Source organism: Ciconia boyciana, chromosome 15 (genome assembly GCF_034638445.1).
Source record: "Ciconia boyciana chromosome 15, ASM3463844v1, whole genome shotgun sequence".
In the NCBI taxonomy this organism is placed as follows: Eukaryota; Metazoa; Chordata; class Aves; order Ciconiiformes; family Ciconiidae; genus Ciconia; species Ciconia boyciana.
Window position 1 is genome coordinate 16,526,218 of NC_132948.1, and position 24,956 is coordinate 16,551,173.

The window sequence follows — 24,956 nt, forward strand, 5'->3', positions numbered from 1 at the left end:
ATACCACTCAACTGAATGGTTAGTTTTCTTTATGCTGGCTTTGGCCCATTTTAGAGTTACACCTACATCTAAGAAAAATCTCTGACTTAAACATCAGGCCTGCATTAAAACAAGCCTAAGTCCTAAACTCAGTCACATACATGCACGTGTACACACACACCAACTCGGTGTGGTTTTCTGAGGACTAAAAACTCATTTCCTAGTGCTGGAAGTTTGCCCCAGAAAAGCAAAGCATAAATGTTTGCTCACAGAAAAGCAAAAGATCACCCATTGATAGTCAAATGCCGTATTTCTGTGTCATTCTAAGAAGCCCTGCTGTTCTAACTAAGACAACAGCTCGCATTTGCTGCTCTTGTTATAAATGGGGCAAAACCAGATGTCTGTGGTTGCCATTTTAGCCGTGGAAAATCAATCATATGGGGCTTTAGCTGGCACCTGTCTATCTTTCTGGGAGGTCACTCAGTCTCAGTGCATTTAGTGCCATTTACACGGTGCTCCCTACAATGCTTTTCAGTCCTACTTTAGAAACATAATTGGGTTAGAACGGTTGCCAACAAAGAACCCCATCAATGCCAAACACCGGTGGCAATTAACAGCCACCTCATTCCTACAGGGCCCACTATTGTTTCTAGTAGACTGCTGTAAGCTACAGGTAAACTTGCCTCAGAAATTATGTGACAGTGCACACTGGTAATGGAAACATCAGCTTTTTTGATAGGAATCTCATTATGATTCTCGTTTACGCACACAAACAAAATAATTCAACAGTGCTGTAAAAGAGGAGAATGTAAAATGTAACTAGAATGCCTTCTTCTGTCAGTCACTTAACCCTGCAGTCCTTGTGCACACTTGATTTTCAAGGATTTTGGAAACACCTACCATTTCCACTCTGGTGCACCTGTAGGTATAACCTGGCCCTCCCTGAAAAACAGGTTTTAGTGGATTTGGCAGTGCCAAATGCTTTTAGCATACAGGAATGAGAAATCTGTGGCACAAGAAAATTTCGGAGGGCGTATGCTGGCCCAAAGCAACATATTATAGAAAAGGATTTTCCTTCTTTTTATATTGGCCTTTGTTAATCACGCTTTAAGTTTTCCGTTTGCTTTGCATGATAAAAGCAGTGACTGACAACTATGGTAGCACAGCAGGCAACTCTTTGGCTTGATCTACATCCAAAAAAGCACTGGTGCATTTTTGGGTATAAACAGCCCTTGATTTGTGGAGAACACTGCAGTAACATTGCCTGGATTCCTTCTCTGGTTATCACTAACCTTAGGCAAAATATATAGGGCACAGTTCTGAAGATATTAGTACCTGATACAAAAATAAGTCCACATGAGCTCTTCCATTGACTCTTCTCTCCATCTGGTCCTTTCTCTGGTATCAATAAGGATGAACTGTACTGAAATCAAGGGAGTGACAGTAGAGAATCAGGCCTGTAAATATTCTGTGGTTCTTTCTGTCTCCTTCTTTCACCCCACACTGATGAACTGATGGTTATAAACCTGCCTTCAGATCAAACATTTGTATCCATTGGCATGCCTTACAACAGAGCTCTTCTAACTGTGACCCCTAAGCATAATACAAATAGCAAACAGGAGTAATAACAATAAAATGCTGCCACCCAGGGAGAAATCGAAATGACAAAAAAGATGGCTTGCCAAAAATGTATAGAATTACACAGTTTCTTATCACTCAGCCCATGTCGTTTAAGGACTAGAGACTCAAAATAAGCTATTCAGATTTTTGCATTCAATAGATATAATGTAATAATAAGCAGAGTAAGGAAATAAGCAGAAGACATTTGACAAAAAAAGTACTGATGTACACAAATTTAAATTGAAGAATTTTCCATCTGGGGGAGAAGATTATTTTTTTATTGCTGTCTTCTGTTTCTAGTCTTTGAGGAAGGGAGGACTCCTTTGAGGAAGGGAGGACTCTGCAGAACTTCCTTGAAAGTTCTGCAGAGTCCCGGCGATCTGTGTCCAGTAACATTGTCAGCATCTCTCAACTACTCTCCTGACTGATGCTGGTCCTTCAAGCAGGTGGGATCTCCCCTCAGAGCTCCAAAAGAATTATCGTAAATTTCCATTCAATCAGCTGAGATTTTCCAGGTGCTTTCAGTGATGCTGGGAGAAGATAACAATCGCTGTAAGTGATCCGCCAGATTAATTTACATATGTAGTAATGCTGCTGAGGAGTTCCCAATGTTCTCATTGGTAACACTAGCTCATTTGTAGAAGGAACTCTTTCGATATAACGAGGAATACTCCTGGTTCTACAGCAGTCTCTTCTTCCATGTCTGATAAAGTAGGTAGTTCTCCCTGGCTATCATTTGTACTACTAGATTTTTTAGAGGTTGTTTCTCTTAAAAGTTCAGCAGTAGCCTGCTTTAGAGAGTCTTCTATCTCTTGTGGACTTTCAGGAATTTTGGAGGCAGTAGTTCTGTCATCTCTAGCAGAGGAGTGATACTTTGGCTAATGGGTTTCTTGGTTAATTCTACTTTACTGATACTAATTTTTTGTTTAGGCAAAATCTTTTTGTCCCCCACTTCCGATGTAAGCTTTTGAGATTTATAGGAACTCTTCAGATTTCCTTGCTGCAGCCCTATCAGTTCATGCTGACAGCCTTATGCCATTGCCCTTCAGTTTTTTGAAGCCAAACATCATATCAAGGTGTACCTTTGTAAAAGGAACAAACATAAATCCAAGCTAATCTGAAAGTATTTTTTCACAGTTAGATAAAAGTGTGTCTGACTGCATTATCAACAGGAGGCTCAACAGTCTCCTCGCGACTTCTGAAAAACCTGCATCCTCCCAACTTTACTTTTTTTGCTTCCCCACTCCACACCTTTAGGAAGCAGAGTGCTTAGAAGTAGAGGAAATGCAAGCTATTTCCAGCTGTCAAAAAAAAAAATCCAAGACAATGATTAAAAATTTTATGCATTAATACTTTATATGTAAAATATAGCTTTTTTTTTTTTTTTCCTTAACATGAGCATCTGCCCTGGTATCTTTAATTTATTTTAATGGTTCCTGATCAACATTTGTCAAAATCAGATTCAGGTTTAACTCTGCTCTTGCTTAGGCAGTGTAAACTGAAACTGAAGAAGTTATTTTGAATTTTTACACTTGGATTGGAGTTGTAGTTTTGATGACTACCTTTCTATCTCAGTATAAGAAGGTAAAAATGCAATGTATGTTACATCATTTCAGGCAGCTTTAAAATAATTTTGTGCTTAATGGGATTTGAAAATCTTCTAGACACCTGTTTTAATGGTAGGTAAATATTAATGTAATTCTGAAAATTCCACTGAACATCTATGCAACTTTTACAAAATCTGCCCCTTTCTGACCTCAATAAATGTGTTATTCTGCCTACAGATCATTTCCTCTAGGTACCTTTATTATAAATACTAAGAAATGAACTCCAGATAGTATAACAACTTCCAGAGAGGGCAAGCGAAGTCCTGAGTTTTGATGCAACCAAACAGTTATTGGAATCAGATAGTCTAGGTTAAGCTATTAATCCCCACAGTTAAACAGTACCAATTCTGCATCCATCATTTAATTGTCTAGTAGAAGGATACCCCGTCCCAACTCTTTTTTGACCAGGCATCTTTGTATATTTAATAGACCTCAACATCAGGGAAAGAGGTATCTGGAATAGGAATGGGCAGGCTTTACATCATCTCAAACCCCGTCAGAAATCACAGATGCTGTAGCTTAGTTCATTTAGCATGAGAGGAAATGGCCTCAAGTTGCGCCAGGGGAGGTTTAGACTGGATATTAGGAAATTTTACTTAACTGAAAGGGTTATCAAGCATTGGACCAGGCTGCCCAGGGAAGTGGTTGAGTTGCCATCCCTGGAGGTATTTAAAAGACATCTGGATGAGGTGCTTAGGGACACGGTGTAGTGGTGGGCTTGGCAGTGTTAGGTTTACAGTTGGACTCGATGATCTTAAAGGTCTTTTCCAACCTATACGATTCTGTGATATTCAAATATTAATTTTTACTCCACATTAGAAACTCTGAAGGAAGTGAGATAAAATAACGCTCTGAAGAACGGGAGGGTGGATTAAAATTCACTATCAATGAGAAATACGTAGTCTCACTGAGGACCAGAGGCCTGCTATCTGCATCAGGGAGGATTTGAGTTTGGTACTTTAACGCCACACCATAATTTAATGCAAGCGTCAAGTTAATAATGAGGCCATGGTGGCAAATTTTGCCTTTCACTTTCTGCCACCTTGCTAGCGCCATGCACCTTGTCAGGTATGGACCTTATTTTGTACTGGTGTAAATTCAGAGGATTTCAGAAAAAGGAAGAGGGAAGATGACAGGTATACCGCCTAGCAAGTCTTACAGGGTGTGCAGGGAAGCCTTCAGACTCTTAGCAGATGTACCCCAGAATTTGGGGATTTCAGCCCTTTTTGATGCAAGATGGAGGAAGCTGTTATATGGAGCAGATTGCAAGTCACAAGTAAGGGGACTAACCATGGGATTTTTGTGTGCTTATCCAACATTATACAATTAGTTTTGAATCAATTTGGAGCAATGCTCTTTGCTGCTTTCATCTCAGGTAACAGCGTGTGTGCCCAGGGTTTAGAAGAGCTACCTCTGGGCAGAACCCACCCACCACATCCTCTCCTTGGCTGGGATTTGGGCAGCCAATCCATCTGGCATGCCCTGCCATGGTGCACGCCCAGATTCGCCCGGGAACTGCTCTCTCCAGGCGCCTTGTAAGCTGGGTGTGGTAGGAAAGGACGGGAGCAGCAGTGCCCCTGCTGTGTCCCACAGCTGCACATCCCACCCTGAGCTCAGGCTCAGGCCCAGCCCTCCCGGGGAGACCCTCTCAGTTGCTGTCGAACACACCCGCCTTGGCAGGGAGGCCCGCACAGTTAGAGGACTGCTCAGCAGCTGGGTGAGAGGGGGAAAAGGAATACGCTGCTCTTCTTCGGGCTTCTCTTTACCGTCACTGCCAGCTATACAGCAAAATGGCGCCCACGGCCCCGGCTGCCTCCCATCCAGACAGGCCCGCGCCCGTTACCTGGGCGGGAGCAGGCGCTGCGCAAGCGCAACGGCCGCCTCCGCCGCGCGGCACGCCGGGAGTTGTAGTGCGGGCCGGGCCGGGCCGGGCCGGGCCCGCCCCGGCGGGGGCACGGGCACGGGCACGCAGCGGCGGGCTGTGCCCCGCGCCGGCTCTCGTACCCTCACGGGCACGTCTGCACCCTCACCCTGGGTCCGGTGCCCTCAGAGCACTGGCCTACACCCTCATCCCTGCCCTGGCCGCGCACAGCACAGAAGTTTCCTGAAAGACCGAGGAAACCCACTTTTCTGTCTCACCGAAGGCTGGTCAGGGCTGTGAATTTTAGGAAATCCGGGCACCCGCAGTCCAGCTCTCCTCACAGTTACATTTCTGCACTTCTACTCGGGTTCACTCAGCTCAGATGCTAAAAATTACAGCTCCTACAGCACTCCTGCGTGTTGCTTACCTCAACCTTTGCAAAAGCCCACTCATTTCCTTTCTGCGCTCCGCCTCACCGCAGTGCCCTCCTCCATCTCCTGCCCTGGCCGACTGACCAGCCAGTTTGGTACCTGGGCTATCGATCATTTTGGGGACTGCAGCCTCAGAGCTCCATGCTACGTTGGCTTGTGCAGGACCTCCATCTCTGCTGCAGAGGAGGTTGGAATTGGCCAAGGCATCCCACTGCTACTAAGAGGAGACTGAGATGGGTGCTGACAGCGTGAACACAAATGTCGTTTCCTCTGAAAACCGGTCTCAGTAGAGGGATGAAAAGGCTTTGATTCAAGCATTTCTACAGAAGCCACTGAACTTCCAAGATTTTGTAAATCTTTGAGGCTGGGGAAGAGAATAAAATGTTAACATCCTTTCATTTAAAAAATGGATTTTACTTTGTCTCATTCAAACATCTTTTACAATTCACGTTTTCAACAAAATTTCATGCAATGGAAAGACAGACCAAGTCCTACTGTGCTACCATTGTAATCCCAAATGAACTAACTCACTGCAGCCAAGGGAACAAGAAAAAGAAAATAATTTTTTTATGTCAACATGTCAACAGATGGCTTGTTGGAAGCATTAATTGTTAGGAAATGCTTTTGTGAAATACAGGAAACCTCTAAATCTGCTACTGAATAACTCGAAGCTCAGAGAAATAAATTCAAGCTCAAAACCAATGAAGTACTTGAGGATGAAGAGAGCTCTTGCTGGCTTCTGTGACTAAGATAAGGTAGGGCTGTGTTTTGTTTCAGCTAAGCTGAAAGATGCGGCCTGTGCTTACTATATGTCCTGGCGTATGCAGCTCTACCAGAAATGCTGGCCAATGTCCTCATTCATGTCTTCATTGAAGAGGAGAGACTAGCCAGAGGAAGGCTGCCTTGCCTTTCAGCTCCAGGTTGAATTTGTAAGAGACTTTCCTCCGGACTATGTGGGGTTGGCTGCAAGGGCTATTTTGGCAGCCAGCCGGGGTACGCAGGCTGCAGAAACGTTGTGCTGGGATCCGAGGGGGATGTGGCACAGTGGCAAGATTTGCTTGCTGGGGAGTGTTTGGTTCCAGTCACTGGAAGGAGAGCTGGATAAATGGTAATAAAATCGGAAAAGAAAAGCCTCCAGGAACGGCATTCAATATTTAAGAGGGATGTTACTGTTAATAGCATTAAACACATACTAAGGTTAAGAAGGCTGAGAAGCCAAGCTTTGTCTAAGATTCTTATGTAGTGCCTCTCACCTGTGCAGAGGCAAGCAGCATTGACAGTACTAGAAAGAGGCAGAAAACCCCAGAGTTTGCACTGGCAAAGGCAGGAGGTACTTGTTTTTGATTCATGACATTACTTCAGGGTTGTGCTGATTCCACCTGTTATCGTAATAGCCCTCATCAGTGAGTGAAGCCTTGGGGGAACGTGGGCAGGCTGTGAGGGTCATCTCCCAGAAGGGGAAGGAAGTAGCAGTTGCACAAATATGCACTCTGAAATGCCAAGGGCACTGGAAATCCTTACAGAGCATCAAAAACTCTTCTGTAACAGAGACATACAACTACTAAATGATGGAAATGCTCACAGGAATTGCTAGAACGAAGATTTAGAAAGTTCTCTACACTATTTTAGCATGTTTTGTTTGGAATTTCATTCCATGTAATTTTTTGATGAGAAAGGAGTCACTAAGGGGGCAGAAGCCTGTCTCCAGCTCTCACCGTGATTTCCTGTAGTCAGTGTTTATTTATGTGCCAGGGAAGGGTAAGCTCTAGAAAGTGATGGACAGCTGATGTCCGCTCTAGATCCAGCACAAGTCTCCATGCTGCTCATTTCAGGGCCTATAGGGAGAGCACAGCCTAGGAACCAAATTCTTCCATAAGTAACATTGCTACCACCCATTCTACTTTTATTTTCCTCCTTCAAAGTACTAACATACTCTTACAAACAATCATCACCCATTCTACTTTTATTTTCCTCCTTCAAAGTACTAACATACTCTTACAAACAATCATCCAAATCTTAGCTGCTCCTGCAAAGTGCTCTCAGGCTCATGGAAACATTTTTACCGCTGCAGAGTCATCGGAGGTGGGAGGCAGAGGCGTTTCCCTTCCAAAGTTCTGTAGCAGTTTGCTACGTGGGCTGCAATCGATGAGAGCCTAAAGATCAGCAGGGCTGCAGCCTACCTCGATTCACGGATTCCAAATTCCCTGTGAGGAAACAGACACAGAGAACCACTGGCGACACAGGTGTTCATGCCCCCACATACAGACGTTTCATACCTCAGCTCCGGGTGTGAAAGCAGTGGACTTCCCTCCGCTGAGCTGTGCTGCTTTGTCTCCACAAACTGATGGTTCTTCCTTTGCTGAGAAGGACGGTCAGTCTCTGGTTGTGTCTGCACGTCATTGCCTTGACTTTGGGGCTTGGGTACACTGGCTGTCTTTTAGGAATTGAACTCTGTAGAAAGAGGGAACGCATGGAGGCTTTGGTTTCTTTATGCAAGGGCTGCCCAGAACTGAGAACAGGATTGTGGTTGCAAGGAGAGAGAGCGAAGTTAGCCCAAATGACATTGCCTTAACTATGAATTAAGCAGCAGGATGGTCAGTCTGTTCCCATAGAAACAACCCTTGAAGCCATTTCCAACCTGCTCCACCCCAGCTGCTCTTCCAAGAAGCCCGTGCTTGGCCTGGCAGCTGTTTCTTCTCTTCCCCAGCCCTCTTACCTCCACGTTGGCACAGGTTCAGACGTGGAAATCACCATCATCCATGCAAGGGTCCCAGTCCCAGTGTGATTCCCGCTTCCTAGGACAGGTTAACAGCCACCACCAAGACAGCTACCCTCAATCCATGGACACGTGTACTTTCTGAACTATCATTCTCTCCCTGCCCCAAACATCAGTTTGTTGTTTCTTCTGCAATAGGAGGAGTGGGTGAATATTTTGGAATAACATTACAGACCGAGAAGGGGTGTGTTCTACTTTGATAGAACTTCATCTTCTCCTTCCACAGGTGAAAAATGCAGGCTGCCAGTATCTCCCACTCAACGTTTCTAAGCTACTCAGTGCTTTCACTTTCATTCGGATAGATCAAGAATAGCTTTTCTGCAGTAAGAAAAAGCAGCAGTTCAATGCCAGGACAAACAGGATTTTACCTGCAGCCTGATGGAGAACCGGCTTACGTCCAGCACTGAACGGTACCACGTTAGAAGTTGCCCTTCCTGGAGCTCTCTTCTGTTCTCCCTGCCCTTCCCCAGCCCCGCATTAAGAGCTGCAGGGACTTCCTGAGCAGGGTTTACCGAACCGCAGCTCCAAACTCGCACCGAGTTCACACTGCCAGCAAACCAAGGCGGGGGAAAACCAAGCGACTGGCTACTGTGGAGGTCACGGAGTGAGGGATTACATATTCAAGGCATCGTTGGGGTGATTAATTTTGCACTGAAGCAACCCGAGAGCACGAACTGAACTGCGTCCCCCACCTGCAGCTACAGCCGCAAGTCTCATCTCGGGAGCCCGGAGCAGAAAAGCCCCATCCTTGCGCTGCTTAGCGCAGCCAACACCGAGCGCCGCCGGCACAGCAACGCCACGGAGGCGAGCCCTCGGCCCCGCGCCGGCGCGGCCCGGCCTGGCCGCCCACGGCCCCGGCGCCGCCCGGGAGCTGCAGGCAGCCTTGACCCGGGCCGGGCCGGGCCGGGCCGCGAGCCGGGGCCGCCAGGGGCCGCCGCGGCGCCGGCAGCAGCGCGGGGCCGCCGGGCTCTGCGGCGGGGCCGCCGCTCGCCGCGGGTGAGCTCCCGGCCGGGGCTGCTCGGCAGCGCCGGGGGCGGGGGGGGGATGCGCGGCGCGGCGCGGCGGGGCGGCGCGGGCAGAGCTCCGCCGCCGGGGCCGGCATCCCCCGCCCCGGGGCGGCGGCGGCGACCGGGAGCGCTGCCCGAGCGGCGGCGGCTCTGGGCGCGGGAGCGGGCGGGAGCGGAGGTACGCACCGCCCCGGGGGCGGAGGGGGGGGGGGCTGGCGGGGCCCCCCCCGCTCCCGCCGCAGTGGGAGGGCAGGGCCCGAGCCGCGCCGCCGGGGCCGCTCCTTTCCGGCTGTCCGCGGGTCTGCCGCGCCGCGGCCCGCAGCTTCCTCCGGCCGCGCTGGATGGGGCCGGGGATCGGTGACAGCGGGGCGGTAGGGCTGCGGGGCTGCCTCAGGTGCTTCGCAGCGGTGCCGTTTCGCCGGGCACCGCGGGCGAGGGTGTGCGGCGGGGAAAGGAATTTGAACCCCTGCCGCACCCTCAGTCGATTAAATCAGCCCACGAAGTCCCTGACCGCTTGCACGCTCCTCACCTACGACCACACAAAGCGCAGGCAGGCCTTTGCTCCCGCAAAGAAAGGAGGGCTCCGGTGTTCCTCCCGCAGGAGCAGGCAGGTACGGCGTGAGCCGGGCGGCCGCACGCAAAGCCGGCTACCGTGCAAGCTGCGAGACCGCGGCAGGCTGAGGTGGAGCAGGAGGAGTTAGTCAGGGGCTGTCACGGCTGGGCTCGCCCCCGTTGAGCCTGTCTTTTCCTGTTTTCTTGCGATCTGCAGGCTGCTGATTGTTCCGATTTTCCCTCTACTTTTTTTGCTAGGGATGACCTCTAAGGATGCTTCAGGTGAAGCTAATAGTAACTGGAGATGACTTTGGCTATTGTCCTCGGAGAAACCAAGGCATCGTGGACTGTTTCCTGGCTGGTGCGGTATCTAACGTGTCCCTTCTAGTCAACGGAAGTGCTGCAGCAGATGCAGCCAAGCTGGCAAGGAGGTAAGCTACTTTCTTTAGCTCCTTTGTGGACAGCCTCCACAGGCTACGCACAGAAGCCAAGCCCGTAAAATTTAGTATTTTGTAGCCCCAGTGTAAACATGGTATCATAGCCCAGGCCGGTATAAGAAAACTGGATTCCAAGCATATTTACTAAGACTCTTCATAGTCAGACCAGTGACCTGCCAACCATACCCGTAGTGGCTCTTTCTCTGGTATTAGCCACTGCACTGCACCTTTTTTTCCTTGGGATAGAAAGCTGCTTATGCAATTTGACTAGTAGAGTTTGGGTTTGTAGGAATTTCTTTTCCCACCCTTCTAAAAGATGCGCCATCAGAATGAAAGTCCACACTATATACTCAGGCCAAGCTGCTACTCCTAAAACTATTAGAGCGTAAAAACACAAATCTTTAAACCTCACTTAATTTTATGCATTTCAGCCAGACTGAACACAGGGTCAGCCAGGTTCATTGCAGAATCAGGGAAGGGTTGTGATTCTGCGAGGGCTAAGTTATAAATCTGGGCAGTGGAAAACTTGATTTTTCCACCCCAGAAACCTTTTAAAAAAGCACCTCAATATTTCTATTAATTCTAGGCTTGATAAATCAATTTGTAAAAACTGCATACATAAAGAGAGGGACAATACCTTTTACCTGCCTTGTACCTACCACCTTTACTCCTTCACAAACTCCTCAGAGGTTGCTGGCACCGTTGGCTCTGTAGCAAATCAAGTGCTATGTGTCGTTCTCATGGACTAGCCCAGCAAATCCTTTGATAGGAAGTATTACTTGTATTTAGAAGGTAAAACCCAGCTAATGCTTCAGCTCCAGTGTGGGCAGGTACTTGGAAGCAGGAGCGTGTCCTGAAAGAGAGAGCAGCAGTGTTGAGAAACAACTTAGGAAGGCAGAAAAGGAAAGGAGCTGTACTGGTACTAGAAGAACTGAGACCTTACGCTTCAAACACAGCTGCTGCAGGGGACAGTTTCATGAGAGTCACACTGTCCTTGCTTTCCTTGAGCATCTCTCCCCATTTTGGCTGTGATTTTAGGGGTACTTGGAAATTGTTTGCAGCCTGTAGCTTCTTCGGTGCTGAGTGGTGGAGGAAAGCCAGGGTGCGGTGTTAGTGGCAAACTGGTCTTCTGTTGAAAAGGTTAGAGATTACACACAAACACTGAGAGAGGAACTGTCTCTGGGATGATCGGGGAGAGGCAGAAAGACACAACACTGTTGAGATGCCTAAAATCCTGTTAGTAAATTAAATAAATGAAATGTAAAACAAGGAGATAAAAGCCAGCACTTCTCTCAGTCGCAGAGGCACCATGAAACCCTTTAAGCCCTAATGCTCTGGTAATGTTGTCAGCTATTTTGGCCATGGTCTTTAGCAGGCTTTTAAATATAGAATCCACCTGGCCTCATTTCCATAGCCAGAAAGTAGGCCATGTAATCAGAGGTTTAAAAAGCATCTGTGAATCCAGGTCATGACACTCGTGCTGACAGCTGATATGGGTGTGAAAAGCCAGGTTGGAGGGCAGGTGACAGCAAAAGCTGCAACCTGCTACTACAATTGCATTCTTTTAGGGGGCAGTTTTGAATTGTAAATGTGAATGAAATGGATTTAAATCTATTTCTGAGAATATAAGCAGAGTGACTTTGGGAACATCTGTTAGCACTGAAGATCAACAGCCCAGGTTCTGCAGTTCCTCATTTGTGTAACTCTCTGCAGCTGTATTCAGCCCTACCCGTGCATGGGGGAAGCATTTGCATGTTTGGGGAAAAGGGTTCGCCATCTTCTAATGCAAGCCCCACTTCAGGTGCTGCTAGGACACATGCACTTAATTGGCACCTGTGCATGTAAACAAACTCTTGTGTCACCCCTAAGATATTTGTTTCTCTATTGCAAAGGTTCATGCAAACTCTCTTTAGACACAGATGTCTAATAGGTCAGACTTACTAGAAATGTCTTGAATCCTCCTCATCTTGCGGTGCAAAAATGGGAAAGTATCACTGTTGCTTGACTGCCTTGCCACTGTTACTCCCTCTTCCCCCTGCTTGGTGTTGGCTCCCATCCCGCTGTGAATATTGAGGCTTTGCAACACTTCGTGTCTTATGGGATTAAAGTCTGCCCTGTTTTTTCTCCCCATGTTTGTGTCCCCCCCCCTCCCAACTAAGCAAGTACGATATATATATACACTATATATATATATACACACACATGCATATATGCTTAACTCCGTAGCAGACATTTCAGCCTTGACTAGACAGTGGTGTAAGCAGGGAGACTGGATCTATCACCAGCTGAGAGAAGAGGCTTGAAGCAAGTAGCTTGTTCTTTCCTGCGGTGCATTCCAGTGTTGTGGGATTTGGTCTTTTGCACACATGGTGCCAGGATTGTCGGAGTGCTGGACTTGTGGAGATTATCTGGGTGGTTCTTGATTACCTGTCTATGACATGGTTGCCCGTGGCTGCAGGTCTTGAGCTCTCTCTCCTCACCTGGTTTTCAGTTAATTGGCCACAGGCAAAGCTAATTAGTAATAAGACAACTTTTCTTGCAGGATAGTCCTTCTTAAGCACTTCATGCTGCCCTGCAATGTTAGGACTCAGCATCCTTCAGGAAGGAACACAGTTATTCTGGAATTTCATTCCTCCATTTTCACAATAATTCTGTAGGCTTCTGGGTATACCATCTGTTGCCCTGTGGTTTGATTAGAAGCCTTGGCAGAAATGTGATGGTAGTCAGCAGATCTTTGTACCAGCTCTAACACAAACTAATTGTAAAACAGCAGAACCAAGCAGTAAATAATACATCTTCCCTAACATCTACATTCTGGATCCTGGGCTTTTTCTCATTCACTGCCACAACTGGGCTAAAAGAAGGGACCCACTCACTTCAGGCAAAAGAGAAGTTTCAGCAGAGGCCTGATTCATCACCAAACGACAAAGCTATTGATAGCAGCTGCTGGAGCAGTACATAACCAGAACAGCAGGCGGGAGAAGAGACTTCCATTGCAGGGTTTTTTTTCAGTAACTCAAAACTCTTCTCTTTATGGGACATAGACTGACTGCGACTTCCTGGTTACCCATGTAATATAATCTCGATTTTCTACTTACCAAGCCCCACCTTGAAGTCAGCCAGTCTTCCTGGTGCTTATTCCAGAGCCTTTCCCAGAGACTGGAAGGGTTATTTTGTTACCTGAAATGAATAGGTGCCTTCATTTTTCCTTAGAAATATGGAGCTAGCAGAAAGAGAGAGACCCGAGATGGTTTGCTGCCATATTTTCCCTCCCTTTTATCAACCAGCTCAGTTGTGACTGAGTATTAGGACCCTTTTCCAGATGATTATATCCAAATACTTGATGAAGAGTGACATATTTTAGAACACAACCTCAGTCTTCCTGTTTTTTTTTTTTTTCAGTTTAAATGCTGAACATTAGCTACACAAAAGCTGAAGCCCCCACAACATCTGGGTACATTTAACAGAAGATTCTAACAAAACCACATTTAATTGCTCTCTATGTTTTCACTTCCTTTCCCATCAACACTAATTGCAAAATGTGTGTGTAAATTGTGACTTAATTCTGACCCTCCCGGCCAACATGTGACTAATCGAGAAGTCGCTCATGCTTTCTCATCACCCTTTTATCTGACTGCTAATCACAAGGCAGACAGTTCCACTGCTGAACTATGTCTGGATTAGGGGTGGGGCCCAATCCGAGGCCTTAAAACTAGAATCCCGGATCATATTAACTTTACTGGCAGCAGCACTTTTTGCTGACGTAAGGTCATGGACGCAGGAGCTTCAGTTGATACAAGGATGTAATTAAAAAGAAAGTCACGTCCCTAAGCTATGTTACAGTACCGGTTCTTAACACTGCAGAGGCTTTGGAGTGTTTCGTCCAGCAGGAATAAGACCGTAGCAGTAATGGAGCAAGACAAGATGCTATTTGATGAAAGACAGTTAGATCTTACCGTTTGCTGAAGCGTGAAAGTGCCGGGGGTGGGGAAGTCTGAAAATGCCAACATGGAGAAACTAAGAGGTGCGCTTTTTCGCACAAAGCACAGCCTTGCTTTGTCTGGCTTCAGACGCTTGGATGTTTACTGAAGCAGGATGTCGAGGTACAGATATCTACATGAGGCTCTTAATTGTGTCACACTTGGGCTGAAACCTGATGAAGCACTAATTTCCCGGATGAGGATACAAACAGGATGCCGAAGGTGGCATCAGGGAAAAGGGTAAGTGCCATGCTTATGCCAGAGCATGCAGCCTTCAGCAAGACAATTGGGACTGGGCTGGGGGAATCACATAATTCCCACAGCCACTGCAACTGCTCCCAGGAACGCAGGGACTGCACACAGTCCATGCCATGGCCAGGAAGGACCCAGGGCACCGTTACTCATCCACCGAGCTCAGAAATGTGCAAAGCTGGTGGGCACTTTAAAGAGTGACTCAGTATAGTAACAGTCTCCAGGGACCCTTTACTGCTAAGGATATGAATGAAGAGGGATTGCAACTGCACAAAAGCCCATTGCCTCAGCAGAGACATTTGTTCAGAGCACTTGCGTGGCAAAACAAGCAACTACTTGAAAAGGAAGCAGTTTAGCTGATTGTATTTCCTCTCTCTGTTTGGTAACTGGGCCGGGCTTGTTGACTCAGAAATTGTTCCAGACTGAATTCCTTGTTGCCCCTTGTAGCATTTGTTGTAAGGGTATCTCCTTCCCCCCCCTACGGCAGATGCTGAGCAGAGAACCACAGAGCCAGGCTGGCTTTAACAGCCAGCTCCCTCTGAGTGGAAGCAGCTCACTGATGGCCTAACCTTAGTGGCTGCAGAAGCTACTGGCCTGAACCTCTTCTCAACAAGCTCACAGACAGCCCAGTCTAATGCTCCTTATGCTGTAGGAGCACACGCTTGTAGACACTGTCCTTTGGCTTTATCAGGAGTGAACTGAACCCTTGTGCTAAATCCTGCTTCATGTCTCTGCATTCTCCAGGGCATTGGGACAGACTTGCAAACACCTAGACATGGGCCTCTCCAAACAGACTGTGGAAGGGTCATTGCTGCTTAAAACAACCACCAAAATGAGTTTAGAGACACCAAGCAGATTCCTCAGCATCATTTTGTTTTGGCAACGGTAGCTGTTACTGCAGTGCTTTTATTGCAGAAACTAAACTGTTGCTTGAAGCTCAATGCCAATCCTTTTATATTGAATCTGGGGTGGAACAATTAGCAGTTAGACTTGACTGGCAGTGACCAGCAGGGCTCACCCTGTCCCATCTATAAAGGACTTAGGGAGAGGAGTGGGTATGAGGCCAAACCCACAGCAGCCAAGCTCTGTTCCCAGTGTGGCATCACATGCTGTATAAGCTGCTTGAGCTGCTGGTCTCTGCTTCAGTATTTCAGCCAATAAAATAGCAGATACTTTCTAGTCTTTGAAAAGATGTGGGCAACTATAAAGTATGATTGTGTAGCAGAAACAATCATCTGCCCTCTGAAAAAGGGGCCCTTCCAGGATATTCCCATAAGGTGACTTTTCTCCCTGCCTTTTTTACAACACAGCATGCCTTGGCATTGCTCTTGGTTGCAGAAGCTACATTTCAGTGGCGAGAGGCACTCAGGAGCAAGAGTTAGTCCAGTGTGTGTCGTAGTCAGTGGGAAAAAAGCCTGTTGGTTCAGTCTTAAAGCCCAAGCCTCTGGCCAGGACAGAGCATGATTGGAGCCCTGTCTCCCAAGGTACAGCCCAGCTAATTACTATAATGCTTTAAGTTTTGCCCGTGTTTTCATCTCATTGCACTTAGGACTTCAGATACTCATGCAGTGTCAGGACTGTTAGGAATGAACACTGGGCAGCAGGACATTTGGTGCTGAATAGGAGCATCATCTGGCTCATTGCATCCAGAGGAAACACACATATTTAGGTACAGGAAAATGCTAGCTAGCAACAGAACCCTGCTGTGCCCGCTGCGTTGTCCTCCTTCCCATATCCTTACAGCTTTCCCAGCATGCCTGCGTCTGTACATCTCCCACAGATGAATGTTTCTGAACAAGTTTCTCACGTGCCGTGCTGTGAGTTTTGGTTTCAGTCCCCGTGCCCCAGAGCCGTTAAACACTAGCAGTTCCTCTTTAGATGCTTCAGCATGGACAGTCTTGTCAAACCAGCCAGGACTAACTCTAAGAGAAAACTATTACGATACTCAGCTGGTGTTAGCCAAAGCTCCGCAACATGCTCTAATGTTACAGTCAGAGTCTCCCCTTACAGCAAGAACAAGGGCAGCTCTCTCTGCACTTCCACATTCTGCACATTCCCCAGCTCTGGGGCTGGTTTCAGCTCAGGCGGAGGAGCGGCTGTAATGTTACGCAGCGCAGTGCTCGGCTCCTTGGTGTCCCACACCTGTCGGAGGGGCTTGCCTTTTCCTGGAAATAGCGTCCCTCGCAGCATTTGAGGCATTGCACAATTGGAGGTGGTTCATTCGATGCTCCTGGGAGACGACACTGAGAGGCTCAGCTGTTCATTTCTTGCCCTCCCACAACACATGAGAAGGAGAGTGCTCAACAAAGTCTTCCATCTGCTGATTCATGGTAACACATGAATCCATTTTTCTTGCAGACAGCAGTGGCTGCGGTACAAATAATGCTATCAGCTGATGCAGTCAGAGCTTCCCAGAGACATGATAAAGAATCTGGGGTGGACTTCTAAAAACAAAACCACAGGCTCCCCCTCTGCCTTTGGGCTCATGCAGGGTACGCAGCAGGTCACAGGATGGAGGGGAAGCCCTCCTGCCACAGCACCCCTTCTGCACTGCAGCTGCCTCCCGCCCTGCCATCAGCTGCCTACTGAAGGGCCCCCGCTCCCAATGACAGCATCTTCCAGTCTTGTATTAGCAAGGAGTTAGCGTGCACGTCGTGTGCTCAGGCCCCATGTATGAAAGCCAGATGAACGTTTACCATCAATTATACAATCAGGCCCTGCTGCAGAGGAATCACCAAATCAGCAAAGCCAGAGAGGACCCTTCTCTCCACAAGTTGTTTTCCTCCATTAAGCTAACATTCAAGCTCCCTAATCACACAGTGGCCTGGAAAGACATGGACTCATTTGTTTCACAGAGCTGTCCATATAACTTGACTCATAACATTTATGTCTTTGAGAAGGAGCAGTATCTAGCGACAGACTACACCATCCCCCTGGAGCACAAGACACGGAGGAGCCAGGAAAAAAGACTTTCAGTCCTGCAAGGGCCAAAGCCTAAGGAGCTAAATGACGCTGACTTGGTCCAATCCATCCACAGTCCTTCTGTCTCCAGGACCTCGGTGCTTCACTAGCCAGCTTCAGGGCAGCAGACAGAAGGGAAAGATCTGTTTTTTGCACATTTTGCCTAAATGGAGATTGCTTTTGTTTTCCTCCTTGTGGTACAAGGGCTGTAACAGGGACCAACCATGCCCAGTTTTAGCAGCTCCATGCAGAAGTTCCAGGAAGGATTTAAAGCGTCACAGACTTGTTGCCTTGAAATTAAGTCTGCACCATGACTCAGACTGGGCAGCACAGAAGGAACATTGCAGTTCTGTCACTTACTGGGTCAGCCAGAGGCCAGGGGTTGTCTTGGAAAAAGTTTCAAAGCATCATTTTGGCGACTGATTCTGAGGATTTCCAGAAGCGCTAATGAAACTCAGCACAAATCTGAGCACTCACAGGTCCTGTTTTTGTTGTAGGGGAATCCACAGCACAGACCAAGAAGGAAACACCAGCGCTTTGCAAAGCCCTGTGGCTGAGAGGAGCTCTGCAGACACACTAGCTCCATCGTTTGTTTCTTTTATTTTTTTTAATGTTGCAGAGTGCAACTATTTAATAAATTGTACCCCTGTGATTCCTTACCAAGGCTTTACACTTACACTGCCGATCTCCCTGCAGTAATCCTTCGTCTGGGCCAGCGAGATGCTGCTTTGTACAGCTTAGCCTTGTCACTCAGTGAGTGATCATCTGCACCAGTAGACAGAAACCTGGCCACTGCGGGCAATTTCAGCTGCAGCCTCTTGGACCAGGAAACCCTTAAACTCAGACAATAGCCTGTAGCCTTGTAACACTTGTAGCCTATGCTGCTGCCGTAACAGCTGCCTTGGGCGCTGTTTATATATGATTGGATTCTACTTAAGGGCAGGGTTAGAAGTTGTCAAGTAAAACTCAAATGTCTCATAAATGTGGCATCTTTAATAGGGTAAACAACTCAAGGGAATACCTAGCAAGGGCTAACGAAGTGCTTTAGAAAAGGGTTGCAAGGTCCAGATTTCTCTGTCGGGCACTAGTGACTGCAGGGCAGCTACTAGTAGCATGCAGTTAGAGCATTTAGTGCAGTTACAGCATTTGAATGGCAGTCACAGCATTTAGTCTGAGATACCTCCTGGCTGCTCTCTCCACAGGAGTCAGGGTGAGAAGAGAGCTGGGAGAGTCTCACAGACTGGCCCTTGGCAGACTGCACAGGGTTGTTACCTGGAGATGTTCTGCTCTGGTTAGTGGTGTTCTGCTTTGCTTTCTAGAAGAGCAGAGATACGGAGATGTACTCCAGTGAGTACAACACCACTTCTTAGCTCAGTCTAGATCTTTCACTGAAATCTCCCCCTTTGGCCACAGTAAGGGAAGTAGAGGTGCAAAGCTTAACAGATATTCATTCCTGTTACAGATACAACATCCCAATAGGCCTGCATGCCAACCTCTCCGAGGGCTCTCCTGTATGTGAGGTGCTCAAGACAAACTCTTCTCTGCTCAACCAAGATGGATTCTTCCATGGGAAAATGGGATTCAGAACAGCTCTATCAAAAGGTCTCCTGAATATGTCAGAGGTAGGAGAAAGCCACATACAACCACGCAGCTTGCTTTCCTGATACAGATCAGCCTGCACTTACCCCAGCACATAACAGCTGAAGATCTTTCCCAGGTCCCAGCTGTGACTAAGCTTAGAGCTGAATCTTGACTGTGTTGCCTGGGCAGCTGGAGCTGGCTTTCTGCACCCTGGGCCTAATTCTGCCACAGGCTTTGCAGCCTTTGAGAACTCATTCCTCCCTGCTTCCGTGCCTGCATACACCAATGTCCTGTTAACTACTTATCTGAGGGGGCAGAAGAGGCATAGGAACAGATATTTACAAAGAACCTAGAGATCAATAAAGGGAAAGTGCCAGAGAAGCGCTAAGTAGGCAGTAGGCTTTTCATCACCTTGAGAGAGGCTTTCGTCCTCTAGGGAGATGGCTGGTTTTGCCCCATGAGCAAGGATGAATGTGTTCAGGTGATCAAAACTGCCTATGGGATATGAGCACCCATTTCCCCATTCATTTTAAAGGGAAATGGGTATTCAAATATCCTATGTATTTTAGAAAATCCCAGTATCGGCACCATCCACAGACCCAGTACTATAAAGAGACCCATGCCTAGGGGAGGTTCTGGGCAACCCAGCAGCGCTGCATGTCTGTTTATACCTCATAGCACTCTGTGCCTCCCAGGGCCAGGTCCCGAGTACTGGCCAGCAAGGTCTCCAGCAGCCCCCTTGCGCTCTCCTGATCTCAGCCTGCTGACAGGTCTTGCTCTGACCCTTCTCTGCTGCGCAGGTGAAACAGGAGCTGAAGGCCCAGGTGGAGCTGTTCCGTGAGCTGACAGGTCACCTGCCTCCTCACATGGATGGGCACCAGCACATCCACGTCCTCCCAGGTAAGAAGGGAATCCTCTTCTTCCAGCACCGAGCAGGTGGGAGAGTCGGAGAGTCAGCTCAGAGGGGACTCCCCTTGTCACAGCTCCCTGTTTGGGCAATAAACCTCGCCATAAGATACTTGTTCTGCAATTGCAGTTTGAATGTTCCCACCTGGGCCCTGGGGAGACCGTCCTGCCTGGGCCCAAACCGGCTGCTTGCTGACCTGGGTCTTCCCGTAGCAGCGCAAGGGGATTAGTGGCACAAATGGCCCAGGTTACACCTTTTCCTCCAAGGACTGATAATCCACCTCAGCATTCTCATTCCGTGCTCCTGCCCACATCGAAGGAGGCAGGCCAGGGCCAGCAGCAGACTGGCCAGTTCAAACTGGAATGCTCGTGTTTGGGAAAGCGGGCAGCTCTTTCAGGTGCTAGGAGAACTCCATCCTATCAGTTGTGTTTCCACACCAGCCTCTGTCTGCAGGTCTCGGCACACTTTACAGAGGTGGGCAAGTGTCCTTGTCCCTGTTTTGCAAATAACGTCATTGTGGTAGAGAGATGGGAAACCAAATGAGCAAAAAAATCCACATTTCCCCACTGCAGCACTCAGCTGCCGCTGGATGACATCGCTCTTGGCAATTTACCCTCACAACACATCTGGCTGTGCAGGGACTTGATGAAGAACTTGTTCCGGACAGTGCAGTCACCTCTGGTGCACTCTAGGACCAGAGCCACTAACTTAGAAGGGGTTGCTGGACTAAATGCTCAGCACTGAAGGGGAGACAAGGCACCTATAGCAGACGTTGAGGGAGTAATGTTTCCAGCGTAGAAGGGGACTCCCATCCAGATGAAGAAAACCATTTCAGAGGAAGAGAAGCCAAATGGGTTTATATTTTCTTAAACATGGCAAGGGAAGACCTCTCTGTGCTAACAGCTTTCAGGGGGCATGATGAGCTGCTTGTCTAATTCCTGACTAAAGCGTCTCTGTTTTTACTTACAGAGGTCAGGCACGTATTTGCAGAGGTGTTAGAGGAATATGGGATTAAGTACACACGTGTCCCAATAGAGCCAGGACTTCATAACTGTGACTGGATTCCACCATCGCTGATGGACTTCTATCTGGGAGTAGAAGAAGATTCTTTTAACACAGTGGATGTGTTTACAAGGCATGGAATAAGGTAAGACAGGCATTACTCATCCTTTTTGTAGTAAAGCTTTAAGATCTTACCCGTTCCTGATAGCATCTTTTCAGAATGGAACACCACCTTTCTCCTTGGGGCTTACCAGAAGGTTCAGGAGGAGTACAAAAGTGCTGGGGGCACTGGGGCTTAGTAAGCAGATTTGTTTGAACAGAGATGACTCAGTTCCCACCTGAAAGGGATTGTTCTTTTCAGGGTATGTTTCGCAGCCCTTCAGTGAAGCAGCATTAGCCTGGCATCTGGGACTGTGGGAGGCTGAAGTGCTGTATCAACACTGGAATTTTAAAAGTATGACCTAGGGAAAGTTTTCGAGAAATAACTTTTCATCTCCCTGGAATAGTGGAGAAAGGGTTTTAAGTAGCAGGAAAGAGACTAATTAGAAACAAGTGTTTGCTGTTAAGGGGAGGCAGGAAGCCCAGAGAGCTTGCAGTGCCACAGCCTGTGATCACTGCTCTAAGCAAACAGTCTTGTCAGTGTCCTTCATCTCAGGGGCCAATCCCAAAAAGCTCGGCCCTTGCCCCAATAACATACTTTTATTGAAAGCTGAGACAGTGTTTTATGGATTAAAGACATTTCCTTTGAGACCCCTGCAGTCACCTGTCCTTTGGGGCAGATTTCATGACCTCCTCAGCCTACTGAAAAAGTTATTTTCTTGGAATTTTTTTTTTGGATCAGTTGTTCTGAACACGACCAGCATTTCACCGTGCTCCTTCCAGCCAGAGAACACGGACTGTACTCGAACAGCCCATTTCTGAGGGCGAGAAGGGTAGAGCAACTCACAGAGCAGTTCACAGGATTGAGTAACCCTCCTTTCAGGGCAGGGTCACACCAGGGACAGCGCAGGGACGTTCAGTGGGAACCCCGCACGCTCCAGGGCTCCCCGCGCTACCGAGGGACAGGGCTGGCATCGATCGGGGCCTCCGCGAAGCCGGCAATCTGCCTCTCGGGGTGCCGGGAGGACCTGGCGGGGCCGCCCCCGGGACCTGTGCGTTTACAGCCCCGCAGCACCGCCCGCCGGGCCCCTGCTCGGACACTGCCGTGCTCCGCCTCGACTCCTGGCGTCAGGGAGGGCGAGGAGGGTCGGTCTTACATGAGCAACACGTAACTCAAGGAAACCCAGGAAAATGAGAAGAGCGTGGTCTAAGTCCCAGGGAACCCAACTCTGCAACGCAATTTCAGCATCTGTGCAAAGAGGCACCATACTGAGCCCCCGGCCTTCAGTTTACGACATGGGAGAGCGCAAGACTGTGCTTACTGCATGGCAACGAGGCGATAGCAAGTTTAGTCAGTTTACAGTCAAAAAAAGTTAAACTTTTTTTTCCTAAGTCCTGCAAACTCTTCTTGGAGCCAAGTGTTCAGCTGGGCTCTTCCTTGATCAAGCAGGTAAAGACCCCGGCCTTGGGTTCTTCCAAAAACTGCCTCATTCTGCCCTTGCGTACACTTGCACAGCCCTCCTGGGCTTGTACATGCCACGCTAGAAGAAATGAGGTTTGTAGCCAGACTTGAACAAAGAATTGTGTTGAAGCTATGTAACAAACAGCCTCTAGCAGGTGTCCTCTTAGCTGTATGGTCTTTCGTAGTAACCATGTTTTGTCCGGTGTTTTGTCTTTTATTACAGCTCTCTGATACATTCTAGCAGAATGATTTGTTAGCAGGGTGGTTTCCATTTTATTTCAGTCATTTTTTTGTTTCCACTTAGCCGAGGGTTATCGAGAGATGGTTATTATTTAGGTTTTAATTGGCCTAGCAATAATAAGTTATTTTGATAGCATGGTTTTGCGCAGTTTAGCTCTGCTCTTCCCTTTTGTGCCAACAAAATGCACCTGTAAGCTCACAGATGCCAAACACCGCTTGTGCTGCGACACAGTACACGTAAATACAGTAATAATGGCAGTACTGGTACTGGGGCTTTGCTGGGACTTTCTGTCTGACTGAAGAGCCGCTGCTTTAAATAGTATCCTGGTTTCGATAAGGAAAGAAAAAAGCATTACTGGCTTGTAGTTCTGGTTTTACCTTTGTTTATAGTTAAAAGTTTTACCCCCCCCTTTTCTATCTTAACTTTTAGGTACGTTTTGATTCCTAATCCACTGGATGTAACACACTCTTTTCTAACTACCTCGTTAGCATTAATGCCAGTGTTCCCTCCTCTGGCTACAGGTGGCCAGACATTTACATAGGTCTGAGTACCATGGGCAAGAACATGTCTGTCAGTAACATCTGGAGCGCCATCGACACTGCCATCGTGGAGTTCACGTCCAAGGCGCCCTGCCCCGCACACGCAACGCCACAGAGCAGGACAGTGACGATTGAACTGATGGTGCATCCAGGGTACCCCAGCGTCCCGCCTGTTGGCGGCTGCGGGGAAGGGCCAGATGACTTCTCACAGTCCTGGGAGCGCCTCCATGAACTCCAGACATTAATTAAGCCAGAGCTGCAGAGCCATTACAAAACCAGGAACATCCAGCTTTGTTCATTCAAAGATCTTTAAGCAAACAAGCATACATACATACATACATTTATTCATACTCTGAAGATACGCAGTTGCTCATGTCCCGAGAAGGCAGACCACTGTTACCAGCGTAATGCCTCCTGGTACAGCTGACAGGAGCTGTCAACGGCATTAGGATCCTCATGGAAGAGCAACACCCTGTGAGCAGCTACAGGCGACAGCCCAGAGCCCTGACTGGAAGTTTTTAGGCCACAGCATCTCCGTTGAACGTGACAAACCTCTTTCTGCGTCACCCACTCACACGCCATTCCAGCGCAGTGTGGCAGCCAAGGCCCAGCCCTCCTCCCGGGGCTCTGTTCCTGCCAACGCGATGGAGAGCAGCACAAAGACAGGCTTTGCTGCGAGACCAAGCAGCACACTAGCACCCTGAGGGTTCTGACCATTTCTCTTTTTGGACTTAACTGCAAAAAAAAGAAAGGTGCTGGGGAGCAAGCGCTGCTTTGGAGCAACTGCTCGGTGTAGGTTGCCCACAGGAGGCCTGGAAACCTTCAGCATTTGGTTTTCTTAAAGCATCCAGTCATGGTCCCTTCCCCTCCACTCGTGCCTGCCCTTTGGGGCACAGGGGCACGTTACTGCAGAGCGTTCCTCTGGTCAGAGCAATTGGATCACTGGTTTAGCATGGTGGTGTCTGCAGCCATATTCCACGTACAGCCTCAGCTAGCAGTCACTTTGGCTCTTCCTATTTACACTGCCTCTTGGTGTTCAGGCACCATAGGAAAATAACATCAGCCACAGCCCTTTCAGAGAGGCTTTTCTTTTTTTTTTTTGGATGACTTTGCAAGAACAGCAACTGTTGACCCATCTGCTGTTTCAGTAACTGCTGCATATGAGAGCTCACCAGCAACTGTTCCTGCGCTGCCCACTGCCTCTCTTGAAAAACGCGTGGGATGGCTGTGTACCAACTATAAGCAAGTTTTCAAGTGGAGAAGGTCCTTGCATTTGTCCATTTCTACTCCTCTCATCAAAGCGTTCGAACTTCAACAAGCCCTAGTAATACTGGTATGTTTAACTGCGTTCTTAACTGTAGCCCTGTCGCTCACGTGTAACTTTTACGTGGGAAAAAAATATTTTAGATTGTTTATGTTCATTTGCTGTGCAGAAGTGATTTAACGTAATCATTTTTGGTTAACTGTTTTTTTAATATTAAAAATTTCAATATGACCATAATTCTTTTAAGTGAAAAATAAACTCAGGCCTTTTTCTACTGTAACGCTTCTGGAGGCTTTTGGTTTTAGTTATAGCTGGAGAGCAAAGTAAACCCACTCACCTAGCTGCTCTTGTGGCGACTGCCTACGGAGTGCCGAAAGGACGTCTTTTTCTATCGATAA

General features: G+C 47.9%; 1 protein-coding gene and 1 long non-coding RNA gene across 4 annotated transcripts; one reads left to right on the plus strand and one right to left on the minus strand.

Annotated features, from left to right (window-relative positions):
* Positions 1-1,547: 1,547 nt before the first annotated feature.
* LOC140660104 (uncharacterized) lies at positions 1,548-11,176 on the minus strand. 2 transcript variants are annotated; one of them, XR_012045340.1, is made up of 4 exons: positions 9,811-11,176; positions 8,215-8,293; positions 6,305-7,949; positions 1,548-5,862 (listed from the first exon to the last, which is right to left on the minus strand). It is a non-coding gene; the product is annotated as an uncharacterized lncRNA (long non-coding RNA). The 2 variants fall into 2 exon arrangements; XR_012045341.1 differs by lacking the exons at positions 8,215-8,293; positions 9,811-11,176 and adding an exon at positions 8,967-9,113.
* YDJC (YdjC chitooligosaccharide deacetylase homolog) lies at positions 9,143-24,956 on the plus strand. 2 transcript variants are annotated; one of them, XM_072880593.1, is made up of 6 exons: positions 9,143-9,270; positions 10,092-10,264; positions 18,926-19,085; positions 19,845-19,944; positions 20,921-21,098; positions 23,277-24,956. In XM_072880593.1, exons 2-6 carry the CDS (start codon positions 10,107-10,109, stop codon positions 23,605-23,607), a joined length of 927 nt encoding a protein of 308 aa, XP_072736694.1. In that variant the 5' UTR covers positions 9,143-9,270; positions 10,092-10,106; the 3' UTR covers positions 23,608-24,956. The 2 variants fall into 2 exon arrangements, with proteins under 2 accessions (XP_072736694.1, XP_072736693.1); XM_072880592.1 differs by lacking the exon at positions 9,143-9,270 and adding an exon at positions 9,533-9,892 and having other exon boundaries at positions 23,277-24,955.

Excerpts from the sequence above, each read along its gene's own strand:
- YDJC (XM_072880593.1), top strand. The coding sequence starts at position 10,107 with ATGCTTCAGGTGAAGCTAATAGTAACTGGAGATGACTTTGGCTATTGT. Across the intron at positions 19,086-19,844 it reads GTCTCCTGAATATGTCAGAG|GTGAAACAGGAGCTGAAGGC; the intron begins GTAGGAGAAAGC and ends TCTGCTGCGCAG. Across the intron at positions 21,099-23,276 it reads TTTACAAGGCATGGAATAAG|GTGGCCAGACATTTACATAG; the intron begins GTAAGACAGGCA and ends CTCTGGCTACAG.